We start from the raw sequence: 14,142 nt of genomic DNA, 5'->3' as shown, positions 1-14,142 counted from the left end.
ACCTCAGGCAGCTTCGTTCTCCTGGGGCACTTTGAATGACAGGAAATGGGGGGCGGGGTGGGAGCAAATTCTGACCACGGAGTCTCTCTCTGATTGCAGAGTTGCCTCACTCACAGAGCTCTCCAGCTGTCAGCAGCACCTGCACTAAAGTGCTCTATTTCACTGACCGGTCACTTACACCCTTCATGGTCAATATACCAAAGAGGTGAGATTTGGGGATCGCTATTTCTCTTTTACTTTTTAAAAGGACAAAGTAATGACAGGAGGCATAATCATGCGTTACTGCCCACTGAATGAGCTGAGCAGTGTTTGGGAAACAGTATGGTGTAGTAAGAATACAGATTGGGATCCTAGTTTCAGTGTCACCACTAACCAGTGGCATTACAAGGGACAAGTCATGATCTGCTGCAAGGTTCAGACACAATAATAGTGCTTCCAATCCTGATACACAGATATGTTCCAAGTTAGGAGAAACCGTTTTTTAAGGGCTCAAAACAGCCCCCATTGATAGCCATGGATTGCAGCCTGGCTCTCCAGGGCTATTAGTCATTGATCTTGGTCCTATTTGATGATTGCATCTAAGCAACTGAGAATTCATGTTAAGAACCTTCAAACATTCATTTATACTCCCTTGTAAGGTAAATGGCTTTGAAAGAAAGACTTTTTAAACTCTGGAACCTACAACTGAGAGAGGTAATAGGATGTCCCTCTCCTGGAGAGTGTGCTTAGTTGGTCTGGGCTAAAGGGGAGCTTTCTGAAGCTGGAAGGATGAAGACAGTGATGTCTGATTTAACTCTACCAGCCTAGGGAAATGGAGTATTGTTGCAAAGAAGGAAATCAAGAGAACTTAGACATATTGATAGTTCAACAAATTAGATTTCAGAGACCTTATGATGTCTTAGTTCTAGAGTAAAACAGAGAAAAGTGATCTGGCTGCTGCCGAAACAAAAAATCTATTTTAAATTCTCAGATCACCCCATCCGTAATGCTCTTCTCCTTCCCTCATGGTGGCTCCCTAACCTCTGCTGTTGTAGAATTGTCTGGGTTATCAGGGGCAGGGACCTAGCAAGGCCATGCCGTTTCTGCCTGGAGAGTCTTTGGCAGGGGCCTGGCTTTAAAGCTAACATCTCATCTTTCCAAAATATTGATAAACAGTCTATTTCAGTGCTCTTGCCTTTTGTTGCAGATTGGGGGAGGTGACACTAAAGGATTTTAAAGCAGCTATTGACCGGGAGGGAAATCACCGGTATCACTTCAAAGCGCTGGATCCTGAGTTTGGCACTGTCAAAGAGGAGGTACAGAATCCCTGGGGAGTCTGGGTGGTATTGCTGGTGATTCCTGAACCCCAGAGCCTCCTCCTCAGGGACCAGTACCCAAAGTACCCGAGTTCCCTAACCAGGTCAGAGGAATTTTCCAGAGCCTCAGACCAGTCTGATTACTCTAGACCGACGTGGTCAGGGAATTGCACAAGGAGTTGACAGCTTCTTCAGTTCAAGGACTTAATCACTTTGACCAAACTGGGATAGAATTCTTTATTTCAAAAAGGAGAAAGTTTTATTAGTGAAAATAAAAGGACCTAAGCTTGAATCAAGGCTTGGCTTTGGGGTCCCTTCTCTATCTGTAGCCAAATCTTAGAAACCTTTCTGCTTCCTATGTCGAGCAAAATAAACAGGCATGAATATATGGAACTGTATATCATGATGGTAGTTTCTCAGATAATGAAAATGAGGAACTTCTGGAAAGTCTCCTATGCTTATTCTCAACTCGTTGACTGTTTTCTTGGCCTACGCTCCTCTTTATAATCCATCTGCCAAATATAGGGAAGAGAGTTCTGGGTTCTGACATAATCACAATGTGATTAAAGCCAATGTTTTATTTCATAAATATTTCCACGCTGAAATGCTTTAATAGCCCTGTTCTATTAGTGGCTTAGAAAATTGAATGAATGAATAAAAAGAACTGCCTGTTCTTTTGGTCTTCTATCTAACCTTTTACCTGGGACCAAAATTTTACCCTTTCTCATTTTTGTAATGCTTGTGCTATTGCTTTCTCCTAAGGACCCTAAAGTGCTGTATGGTTAGTAATTTCTTAATTCTAATCAATCTCTATAAGCAAAGCAGGGTTAGGGATGCTTTTGCCATTTCATAGATGTGGAACTAAGAATATATGTTATGTAATTTTAATAATATATAATAATACAACACAATAGGATATATTATAGTATATATTGTATTATATATAATATACATAATCTATTATACAAAATACAATAACATAGTACATATATTAAAAATATTATATATCTATTTAGTTATAACTTTAGGGATGAAACCAAAGGGACATAGACTCTAACTTAAGGCTTTCCTCTGTATGTTCTAATCCTCTGTGTTGAGGTCTTAGTTTTATCAGCAGCAGCTGTCCAAATAGACTCCCTATCTTATTTACTTTTTCACTGTGGCTTTTTTTCTTCCTCTAGGTTTTCCACGATGATGATGCCATCCCTGGGTGGGAAGGGAAAATTGTAGCCTGGGTGGAAGAAGACCATGGAGAGAACTAATGCTGAGTATTGGATTGGGGGCTTACGGGACCTGGCAGCCCCTGGCTGTTTCACTCAGGAAAGAGGACCCAAACCAGAAAACACGAAGAAGTTTCTCATCCATGCTGCCAAACGGAAGCTTCTCCAAGTGCGACGGCCCCGGGCCAGTACTGTTGGCTGTGCCCGGCATATGTGGCACTTAAGGTCCCCTGTGCACCTGGAGACCATGGGTTCATCTGGAGTTCCTTGTCCGCGGGAACACAGTGCTTTATTCTGCTCTGAGGACAACAAACCGAAGGCCTTAACCAACGGGAACGGACGATCCCGCTCCCGTAGGGGCATGGCTGCTATTATCTGGAACCTGCGAATTGGATGCATCAGTCCTTCCTGTGTGTTACAGTATTATTTTAGTTGGCCTCCATGGTTGCAGCAATCAGAGTTCCAGCATTTGTACTCACAGACAAGGCAAAGGTACCAGCTTTTTGGCTTCTCTGCAGCTACTGCAAACCAAGAGTAACTCATGAGGTGGTACCAAAGATGAACACCCACTCTTCAGGAATTTTTTGGACCGGACATGGATGGTGCTGAATTGTTGATTGGATGGAAAAAGGGCTGCCCCTATTGTGCTATACTTTGCTAAAAACATGATGAAGTAAGACCTCGGGTTGCCTCTTGTGTCTTAACTGGTTCTGCAACTGGTCCTTTAGCCCACAGAGGGCACATTTCATGTACTGCTAGTTTTCTCTGGGGACTCTTCCACTGTAGAGCCATTTTTTCCCCTTCCAACTGACGAACTTTGTGTTTGAAAGGAATAAGGAGTTAAAGTCTCCTTAAAAATCTAGGCGGGTATGGAAAGGTGCTGCTACCCATATTTTCTTGACTTTCTTTCTCTCATGACTTCCTTTAGCTCATGGTATCTCCTTTGCAGTCAAAAGGAGACAGACCATTAATTTCAGTATTTGTGATTTATGAGTACTGAGCATGAGTTACTGGTCTACCCCTCTTCATTTCAAGTTATTTTCTATTATATATTTAGTCTAGGTTGATCCTTGAGGGCACAATAGGAACCATGGGGCATGGAGCATGAATTGTGAATGGCAGGGTTGGTTCTGGGTAAAAAAAACCCTAGAATCCTTTCTCATGTGCAACATTGTCAAGTGTAGAAGCTAAAAGAAAAGAGTTAAACTTCCAGAGATTACTTAATAACTTGGGTTTTCTCAGTCACTTACCAAGCACCATCAACTAATCAGCCATATATATATATGTATGTATGTATATACATATATATGTGCGTGCGCACGCACGCACACACACACATTCATTCCCAAAAGCAGTCGGCCTGTGACCACTGATGTACACTGCCAACCAGGAGAGTCAGACAAGTCAGTTCTGGGTTCTTGACCTGTCTGTCTCTAGTTCATCTCCCTTTTCCAGCTATTTCAACAGACTACTCATTGGAGCTCTGAAACAACATTTTGTTGTTTTATATAGATGTGTCTTTTAAAAATAGTTCATGTTTGGAGAATTCTTTTGTACTCATTTGCTTTTTGTCCGAGAACCATGTCTATTTTTATAACTTGAGTGTGAGTTCTGTATGTTCTCACATTCTGTATACTGTATCCATTTTCTAGAGAACCCAGTAGCTTTTATACAGGCTCTTCTCTTCTTACCCTTGTGGTTTCAGAACAAGCTTTATTTTATTACGAGTATACTAATGACAACTAACTCCTGGTTCTAATTCTACCTGCCATTTTGATTGTGGAGGTAGTTTTACGTAATCTATTTGATTGCTCCTCTAGCAGACAGAAGGAGCTCAAAAGATACCTGATATCTTTCAGTTAAGTTTACTTGATCTTCTCCTACTGAAGAATTTCTTGTTAGAAATGACTGGGAAAGTTTGGGAAAGTCAGTCAAAAGCAAGAATAATTCATTATGAAAGCAAACAGAAGAAAAGAGGATATTCTGAGTCTGTCTCCCCCCATCTCCCCCCCTCCCCCAGAAGTCTGGAGAAAAGGTCCTCATGTCACCGATTTCTCTGTTGCATGAATTTTAGTGTTTTGCTATAAGACAGCATGAGGGTTATCAGGCCAAAATTCGTTATTGTATTTCCAGTACAATTTATCTTGAATATCTGTCTCCTAAGTTTTTACTTGTCAGTTTTCTTTGAGCAAACACTCTCAACATTATGTAGAATTTAGCTTTTCAGAGAAAATTAAACGAGAGAAAAATTTCAAAGTCCTCTACCTTATTTGGCTTTTGTATCTCTGTCCTTTGGAAGAGGAGCTGCATGGCCTTAGTGCCTCCCTAGAAAGCTGAAGTTGAGCTCAGGGGAGAGAATGAGAGAATTTTTTCCCCTTCAGCTCAATAATGTCATATGCCATGGGTAATAACTAAACACCCCCATTAACAGGATGTCACTCCAGTAATTTTTGTGTACAATGTGTTGGTAATCCCCATTCCAGTTTCTCAAGACAGGAACCTTCTGAGGAAGCGTGTGCATTGGTTCCTTCTGGTTTGAATAGATTCCTGTTTTTTACACTATGGCTGCACTCTAAGCCTCCTGACTTATTCAGAGTATTGTCCCCTGGTGACATTTGTGTGAAATAGTTCATCCTAACACTGAAATTCTCTTTTTTTGAAAAAACTAAGGAACTAGAATGTTTAGAGTTCATAAAATAACCTCTAAACCTGTGAGATTAAAAAAAAAAATGATCCTCCACAAAAACTAATTTAGAAGAAAGCTCAATTCCTTCAAAAGTTGTCATTTAAAAACTGATGACTATTCTCACTCAGTTCCCTAAATTAGCTGGAATTGGAACGCTTTACAATTTGTACCTAAAGAATTTGGGTTAAACTCAGTTAATGGCATTCCTACTTAGTGATTAACATTTCAGCTCTTTTTGACCAAGATGGTTGTAAATTAGGGAAATATCTTTTATGTTCCACATCCAATCCAAGAGGACTCTAATTACTTAAGAGCATTTATGTCATAATAATTTTCATTTTTTCCATAAAATAAGCGTTATGATTGCACACTCCTGTTGTCTGAATTTATGTAAGAGGTATAGCTTGCTTAAAATATATATGTAAAGTTATATTTTCTTAGAAACATGGATGTTTGCAACCATTGCTTTCAGAGATTACCACCATGCATTCTCCCTGTTTGTTTTCATGAAGACTGTGTTATACCAGAGGCTTCTGATTATCAAAGTGATAACCAGTTTTAACTGCCTGTATGTACCAGATTTGTGAACTAATTTAAAAAAAAAAAGCAGAAACAAACCATGAATAAAATGGAGTTTGCAAACTAAATACCATTAATCATTTTCACTTGTGTTTATTGACTGAAATTAATCAGCAAAGCCATTTACATTTAGTGCAAGTCAATTTCCTTAAGTGATCTCCCTGGTAGCATGTTTACTCATTACCTGGGGAACAGAGATAAGGATTACTTTATTGCTATAGATATTTTACCATTGGCATTTCAAACGTATGCACAAAACACGTTATTATTGCCAAAGAAAATTCATTGATTTAACACTTCTTTTGAAATTATATATAAATGTGCAAACAAATAAAAACCTGAGTACAAGCTGTATGACAAAAATCTTGAATGAAAAAGCGAGAAACATTAATTGGAGACTTTCAGAAATGCATGTTTAAAAGAACCAGAATTTCCAAACTAATTTGAAAGCTGCCTTCCTAAAACTTAGGTGAGCTTCATTTCACTTCAATTTAAATGTTTTATGTATCTACATTTGTAGTCCTGAGCGTTTACTTGACTTGCAATTACATATTTTCAACTATTAATTACAAGCCATTTTAATTAGGTCATTATGTTAAAATTAAATATGTAAAGAGCTTAATTCAAATCTTTCATTACCCAGTAATTCCTCTATCCATCTACCCATTTCCTATCGGTTGTCACCATTCTACAAGTCTCTCTACTTCAAACCTTAGAGTTTCGGCCTGCCTTTTCCTTAAATTCTGTTATCAAATCTGTTTAGGGGAGTTCAGACCTATTCTCTCAGGGCTGAAAACCTAAGATTTCCTAGCCTATCTCTGGGGTACACTTACCACCCAGACTGTTTGACCTGTGCCCTCCTGTCATTTACACCTGTCAAAAGTATATTCAACGGGCGCCTGGGTGGCTCAGTCGTTAAGCGTCTGCCTTCCGCTCAAGTCATGATCCCGGGGTTCTGGGATCGAGCCCCACATCGAGCCCTGCATCAGGCTCTCCGCTCAGCGGGAAGCCTGCTTCTCCCTCTCCCATTCCCCCTGCTTGTGTTCCCTCTCTTGTGTCTCTTTCTGTCAAACAAATAAATAAATTCTTTAAAAAAAAGGATATTCAAATACAAACCACCTATGCACTGAAAAATACAAACCCAGGTTTAAGCAATCCTACCTAAGGAAGTGAATAGTAAACTGAAGATGGTATCATACAAAGGCTAATTTAGATCCAGTTATTAAATTCAAATACAGTGGAAGTGGTAAGATATTCTGGTCAATTCAAAATCATGAAAACATTTTCATAATTTATAAAGTTACAGTATAAGCCCTTTCACTAATCACAATTATTCTTCCAATAGTTATTCAGTTTTACATAATTGTAATATAATGGCTCTACTCTTACAATTTCAAATGTGCCTTTCCATTTAATCTGGAAATTTTTTATTTCTCAGTTGTATTGCCTACATATTACTGTTAGGCAGCTGTGACTGCCTGAACTTTCCTCATTTTTGGTGAGTTATGTTTATCAGTTCTTTTTGTTAAAGAGACACTAAGACAGTTTTTACCTTATTCTGAATGCTTTAAGGGTACTAGAATAGACTTTTGGGGAAAGATGTAAACATTTTTTCCCAGTCTGTTACTTGTTATATTGCCATCTATAAAGACAACCATTGTATTCGGTCCACTCAACGGAGTGGACTGCTTTTTCTCTGTAATCCCATTAATACTGGGTTTTTGCTTTTTTTTTTAAAGATTTTATTTATGAGAGAGAGACAGATGGCAAGCACAAGTTGGGGGAGAGGCAGGCAGGAGAGAGAGAAGCAGACTCCCCGCTGAGCAGGGAGCCCGTTGCGGGGCTCCATCCCAGGACCCTGAGATCATGACCTGAGCCGAAGGCAGACGCTCAACCGACTGAGCCACACAGGTGCCCCTGGGTTTTTGCTGTTTAAAGTTTACTACTTTAGTAGGTATGAAATAGTGCCTCCTGGCTATTTTAATTTTCCAAATGTTTATTTACTAGCAAGGTTGAACATACTTTCACGTTGGTTTTTCCTATTTTTTGTGTTCGTGTTCTATGACCATCTGTACAATGGGGACGTATAAACACAGCACGTGCTACCTCCTAATCTAATGTCACCCTCAGCTTAGAAATGAGGTATTTTTCACTTGTAGTGTAACTCTACAACAGAAGTATACCTAACAAATGTTGTAGATAACTTCTCGTTGATTAATTCAAACGACATGCCTTCAACCTCCATTATTTACCGGATAGTATACTAAAGTCTGTAGTTTTGTACGAAATATTTCAAGCACAACAAAGCTTTTTGCGCTTTAAAGGGATTCTAAGGTAAGTCAGAAACGCAGATCTGTTCTGTAAACTTGTATCTTCATACACAGCATACATGCTTAGTCCCGCTGCAGCACACCTTAACGCGGGAACGAATCTTCCGTTTGGCTGCCCTTCACACCACTTGGCTGGAAAACCTGTTCACTCTGATTTCCGGTTATGCTACAAACCTGAAATTAAACGTCTGTAAATTGATCCCGGCTGCGCGGAGCGAGGCCCCAAACCTGGCCACGGCTGGGTCAGCAGAGGCGGACCGCACATCACCAGAACCTTCTGACCCCCTCGAACAGCCCCGCGCGCCAGTCTTCCGGAGCGCTCCGTGACACCGCCCTCGGCCTCCCGCTCCCTTCCCAGCTTTTTTCAAAACTTGGCCACTCCCCCTCAGCCCACCTCTCAGGCCATTCTGCCTCTACCAGGCAGGCTCTCGCCGTCTTTTTAAGCTCCTCCCTGTCGGCCGTGCTTTCCCGTCGCTTAGGCCCTGTCCTACCCTGAGATGCCTCTCCTAGGATCCCTCTACCTTCCACCCTCTCCGCGTCTTATTTCTCCCAAACTTGCGCCTGCATTGGCTCCGCTGGAACGCCCCTGCCCCTGTGGCTGGAAAATAGTTACCCTACCCGCTGTGGGCCACCTTTTCCCCTATTCCCTGGAGGAAGAGCGGATGTTCCACGCATTGCTGGTCTGGGGAGGGGTGCAGTGAATCTTTGGAGCCCATTTTACGACAATGTGCGGCTGCGCGGCGCGGCTGACGGCAACGCCGCACTGCTCTTGGAGAGGTCACTCCGGAGACGGCGTTGGTTTTGGGGTGTGGGGGCTGCTGGCGGTATGTGGCGCGTCTGTGCTCGATGGGCCCAGACTGCGGCCCCAAGGGCAGGATTCCGGGTTCGGTGGGCGGCCTTGCGGGAGAACCCGGGAGCTCCGTGCGTGACCCCGCGGGCTGGCGCGGCTCCGGCTCGTTGCAGTAGTGGGACCACGGGGTATGGCAGGGTCCGGGCACTCTGCGGCTGGAGTCCTAGCTCGTGGGCCACACAGAGGAATCGCCTGCTGCTGCAGCTTTTGGGATCGTCCAGCCGCCGCTGTTATAGCCTGCCCCCGCATCAGAAGGTGAGCCCCACACCTGCCCTTCGCGGGACCCCGTTTGTCCTTTAGGGCAGACTTCTTAGCCTCGGGATCCTCCCTCTGAGGCTTCAGTGATCTTCCATCCCTCTTCCAGTATGTATCATTTGTTTCTTCTTCAATACCCAGCTTTGCTGTGGCTCTTGAGCTAATTTACCTCTTCTGATCTATTTATTCCATTGAAGGAAAAGAGTTCCAGGTGTTCGTCTCTTGATCTGTTCCATTGAAAGAGGAGCTACAAACCTGAGGTTATTTGTGGAATGTCTGCTGAGTTACGTGCTCCCAGGGGACTGTGGAGCAGGAACCCTGTCACTGGAGAGCTGGTGGCAGGAACTCCCTTTCTATCCCCAGTGCCCAGTATGGGACGGGACTCAGTACACTCTTTGCATCAAATACAATTGAATGAAGCATTAAGCCAGACTGAGAGGTAGCGTTTTCTAAATTTAGTGTTTCTCCTTTTTCTCCTCCAGGTTCCATTGCCGTCTCTTTCCCCCACAATGCAGGCAGGCACCATAGCCCGTTGGGAAAAAAAGGAAGGGGAAAAAATCAATGAGGGTGAACTAATTGCAGAGGTAAGTTGTTTAAAACATGGAAATTGGTTAGAAGGAACTGGTTTAGCTAAACTGTTAGCTTTCCGTATAGGTAATTATCCCTTTTGCTTAAGAAACTTAAGATGTTTTTTACAACTTGGTATTAGAGGAGGTTGGTTAGATAAGTTGTCAGCAGCTAGCCAGGCTGATTTTTTAGCTAATTCCTTTCAGGTCTATTAATAGAGGCTTTATCTTCACATGACTGTTGAACTGTGTGATTCTAGGCACAGTCTAATAAATTTCATACTGGTAGCCTTAAGCCTAAGTTGCTGCTTTTGTTAAAAGGTTGAAACTGATAAAGCCACTGTTGGATTTGAGAGCCTGGAAGAGTGTTACATGGCAAAGATACTGGTTGCTGAAGGTACCAGAGATGTTCCAGTTGGAGCGATCATCTGTATCACAGTTGAAAAGTGAGTAGTACCTTGGTAATTTGTGGAACTCAGGTGCTTAGTGGAGTGTTTTGACCCAGAACTGAGAAAGTAGGAGTTAAAGGCTTCTGAGACTACTTTTGTAGGAGATAAATCTGCTTTATAACCCCCTGTACTTACACATTCTTTCTCTTCCATAGGCCTGAGGATATTGAGGCCTTTAAAAATTACACATTGGATTCCTCGGCAGCATCTACCCCACAGGCAGCCGCAGCACCAACCCCTGCTGCCCCTGCTTCACCACCTACACCTTCTGCTCAGGCTCCTGGTAGCTCATATCCCACTCACATGCAGGTGAGGCTCAGCCTCTGGTTGTTTGCTCTAGAAAACTTAGTATTCATTATTTTTCATATATGGCCGTCACATCCTGGAAACTGGCATTAATTATGGCTAGGTCTTGTCATTTGAAAGTAAAGAGAGATTAAAAAGAAGAAAGTACATAGGGATTTAAGTATGCAAATTAACAATTTTATTTCTAGTCATTATTTCTAGGAGTGTGAACACTGACATTCCTTTAAACTTTCTCAGCCTCAGTGTAATAGATAGGATAATGCTTGGCATTTCTCATTCAAGAACATTGTATTAGATTTGGAGGATGATTTGTACTTATATCTACTCTTTGTATTAATAGAGTGTTTAGTAGGCTTCTAGTATTGTCTATTGAATAAAAGTCCCCAATTGATGTTTTCCTTTGACATGTGGTGTTTATTTTCTAAGAGTGGGTGAACTAGTCCTGTAATATTAATGAGGAAACTGACATTAAAGTATGAGTGTAGAATAGACAAAAGAGTTGAAGGCAATAAATATTCTGTTAAATAAATCCGTTTCTAAGAAACTACAGCAGTTTATTAGATATTACAGTAATCCCATGTATATTTGTGTGTTTTGGGTATTGGAAATGGGTAAAAAAGCAGCTGGCCCTTTTCTAAAGGATTAAGACTAAAGCTTTTGTTTCACTTAGTTTATTTGTAGAAATTTCTGTATAGGAATCATTTTATTTTTTGGACATAATGTTCTAAACATGGTTTTTTATTAACAGCCACTTGTGAAGTTTTGTGTGGTGTTGAGGTCACACATTTGTTTCATCCTATTCAGTAAACTCTATCTCACTACATAAAACACACTTCATTTCTCTCCATTTTATATCTGTGGCTTTGTGTGCAAGTGTTACAGTGGTATCTTAATTATCTTTAAAGATCTGTATGGAGATTATTGGCTCCAGTGGTTTTTAAGAAGTAGATGGAGATGGGGCACCTGGGTGGCTCAGTTGGTTAAGCGGCTGCCTTCAGCTCAGGTCATGATCCCAGGGTCCTGGGATCGAGCCCCACATTGGGCTCCCTGCTTGGCGGGAAGCCCGTTTCTCCCTCTCCCACTCCCCCTGCTTGTGTTCTTTCTCTTCTCTAGCTGTCTCTCTCTCTCTGTCAGTTAAATAAATAAATAAAATCTTAAAAAAAAAAAAAAAAGTAGATGGAGATGACAAATTCTGAACAAGAAAAACGTTCAAAAAATATTTTCTAATTAGAGTTCTAAGTTTTTCTTCTTTTTCCTCTTTCCCAAGACATTAACTGAAATGATTTTCCTCTCAGAATAATCCTCTTGCTAATTAGATATAAAAAACTAAGAAGATAGCAAACAAAACCCATAATAACTGAGTAAGCATCCAAATTCGGTAGACACACAAACCATATAAATAGCAAAGCAATGTTTCATTGAGATCAGCCAGTCTGATGTTTAAATTTTATTGGGGTGGAAGTGACTATTTCCTTTATTTATTTATTTTTCCTGCAATAGTTACCAATTTGGATGCCTTTTCTTTCTTTTTCTTGTCTGATTGCTTGTGACTAGGACTTCCAGTACTATATTGAATGAAAGTGGTGAGAATGGACATCCAGGATACCTTGTTCCTGATCTTAGAAGGAAAGCTCTCAGTTTTTCACTATTGATTGTGATGTTACCTGTAGGTTTGTTATATAAGCCCTTTATTTTGTTGAGTATCTTCTCTCTATGCTCACTTTGTTGAGAGTTTTTATCATGAATGGTTGTTGTACTTTGCCAGATGTTTTTTTTGCATCTATTGAGATGATCATATGTTTTTTATCTTTTCTTTTATTAATCTTATATATCACATTGATTTGTGAATATTGAACCACTCTTGCATCCCTGGAATAAGTCCCCTTGATTGTGGTGAATTTTTTTTTAATGTATTGTTGGGTTCGGTTTGCTCATATTTTGTTAAGGATTTTTGCATCTTTGTTTATCAGAGATATTGGCCTGTAGTTTGTTTGTTTGTTTTTGGTGGTTTAGGTATCAGGGCTGGCTTTGTAGAATGAATTTGGAACTTTTCTTCCTCTTATTTTTTGTAATAGTTGAGCAGAATATGTGTTGACTATTCTTTAGATGTTTGGTGGAATTCACCTGGGAAGCCATCTGGTCCTGGACATTTGTTTGTTGGGAGTTTTTTGATTACTGATTCAGTTTCATTGCTAGTGATCAGTCTGTTCAAATTTTCAGTTTCTTCCTGATTTAGAAGGTTGTATGTTTTAGTAATTTACCCATTTCTTCTAGGTTGTCCAATTTGTTGGTGTATAATTTTACATAATATTCTTTTTTGGGAAGTTTGGGAGAAATGCAGTTTCCTCTGAGTGAAAAGATAGATGCTAATACAGAGCACAGCAAAATTTTAATGGAATTGTGTAAACCAAGATCATTCTGTGAAAATGAAAAATTCTAGCTTAATCTAAGTAATAAAAAGGATGAAAGGATGCTCTGTGCTTAAATATGTAGTTGAGGAATTAATTTTGACTATCTATAAAGAAATCTTTCCTAGTCTACCCCTTGCTTTTAACTTTGGTGGAGGGGGGGAGGTCAGAGTGTCACTGGTACTGTAAATCTTGGGCTTTGAAGGGTGATTCAACTGGTGGGGCACTATTGAGGCATTGATCTTTTGCTGTTATGGGGGCATCAGACAGGTGGGAACTTGGATCGTCAGTCACTGTCATTCCGTAAAACTGCTGAAGCTTGCCTAAGTGCCATTGTGTCCAAGGCTTTAATAATGTGTTAAGCAATAATATGTGTTTGTTTCTACAGGTGGTTCTTCCTGCCCTCTCTCCCACCATGACCATGGGCACAGTTCAGAGATGGGAAAAAAAAGTGGGTGAGAAGCTAAGTGAAGGAGATTTATTGGCAGAGATAGAGACTGACAAGGCAACTATAGGTGAGATTTCTTCAGCTCTTAATGGTTGAGGCACTGAGTTTTCCAGTGAGGGAAGAGGATTGCCGTCCTATCCTATAATGAGTGAGTGATAACACGAAAAATTTTAATTTTGGGGATTCATTTCCTGGAACAGGCTGTGCCATGACAGAAGTGTGCATAGTGGAATTTGTCAGTTCCATGCTGCACTTTTCATGAATCAAGGATATGTCAACTTAGAGATTATTTTTATCTAGAGTCTGCTTCTTCGTCTTATTATGTTACTGAGAAACTATATCAGCACTGCTATTCTTTAAATTGGGCAAGGGGGAGAAAAGGAAACGGGAGAAAATTACTTTCATGGCAGGAAAATAGCAAAGATGACTTTGAGGGAAAACTGAAACCAGGATTTGGATTGCTTTCATAGTTTCAAAGTTTGAGATAGAATGTACATGTACCTGTTTACACATCATAGTGCATTTCCATATATTCCCTTTCTCATTCATTTTTATGCTCAGAACAAAGCCCACCTATTATTTGTGATAATATTTATAGATATTAGTAGATCTATTCTTTCCTATCCAGTCCCCAAAGATGCAGTGGGCGATTCTAGGCATCCTCTGCAATGGTGATTTTTAGATTGTGTTCTTCAAACTCCATGGTTCCTTGATGGCACCTTGGGGCAAAGGAGACTTAATGAACAGGAC

The 14,142-nt window shown here is 40.7% G+C and overlaps 2 protein-coding genes and 1 long non-coding RNA gene across 9 annotated transcripts in view; 2 read left to right on the top strand and 1 right to left on the bottom strand.

The window, feature by feature from the left end:
* DIXDC1 (DIX domain containing 1) overlaps window positions 1-2,827 on the top strand; it is a 53,497-nt gene extending 50,670 nt beyond the window's left edge. For 6 of the 7 annotated variants that reach the window (XM_031028104.2, XM_081799489.1, XM_081799488.1 and 3 more), the window contains 3 exons: window positions 100-205; window positions 1,187-1,295; window positions 2,477-2,827. In XM_031028104.2, coding sequence (XP_030883964.1) covers window positions 100-205; window positions 1,187-1,295; window positions 2,477-2,557 — 296 coding nt within the window. In that variant the 3' untranslated portion in view covers window positions 2,558-2,827. The remainder of the gene's footprint in view (window positions 1-99; window positions 206-1,186; window positions 1,296-2,476) is intronic. The other variant, XM_081799490.1, reaches the window with a different exon arrangement.
* Window positions 2,828-5,857: 3,030 nt separating this feature from the next.
* LOC145716318 (uncharacterized) lies at window positions 5,858-8,808 on the bottom strand. Its single transcript, XR_014138932.1, has 2 exons — window positions 8,729-8,808; window positions 5,858-8,284 (listed from the first exon to the last, which is right to left on the bottom strand). It is a non-coding gene; the product is annotated as an uncharacterized LOC145716318 (long non-coding RNA).
* DLAT (dihydrolipoamide S-acetyltransferase) overlaps window positions 8,798-14,142 on the top strand; it is a 32,318-nt gene continuing 26,973 nt past the window's right edge. Inside the window, exons 1-5 of the mRNA XM_006733288.3 lie at window positions 8,798-9,215; window positions 9,698-9,799; window positions 10,103-10,227; window positions 10,386-10,539; window positions 13,333-13,459. Coding sequence (XP_006733351.2) covers window positions 8,937-9,215; window positions 9,698-9,799; window positions 10,103-10,227; window positions 10,386-10,539; window positions 13,333-13,459 — 787 coding nt within the window. The 5' untranslated portion in view covers window positions 8,798-8,936. The remainder of the gene's footprint in view (window positions 9,216-9,697; window positions 9,800-10,102; window positions 10,228-10,385; window positions 10,540-13,332; window positions 13,460-14,142) is intronic.

The sequence above is a fragment of the Leptonychotes weddellii genome, chromosome 11 (genome assembly GCF_054177405.1).
Source record: "Leptonychotes weddellii isolate Sample4059 chromosome 11, ASM5417740v2, whole genome shotgun sequence".
NCBI classification, from domain to species: domain Eukaryota; kingdom Metazoa; phylum Chordata; class Mammalia; order Carnivora; family Phocidae; genus Leptonychotes; species Leptonychotes weddellii.
Note: the sequence above shows the minus strand (reverse complement) of the source record. Positions and strands in the feature narration are given on the sequence as shown.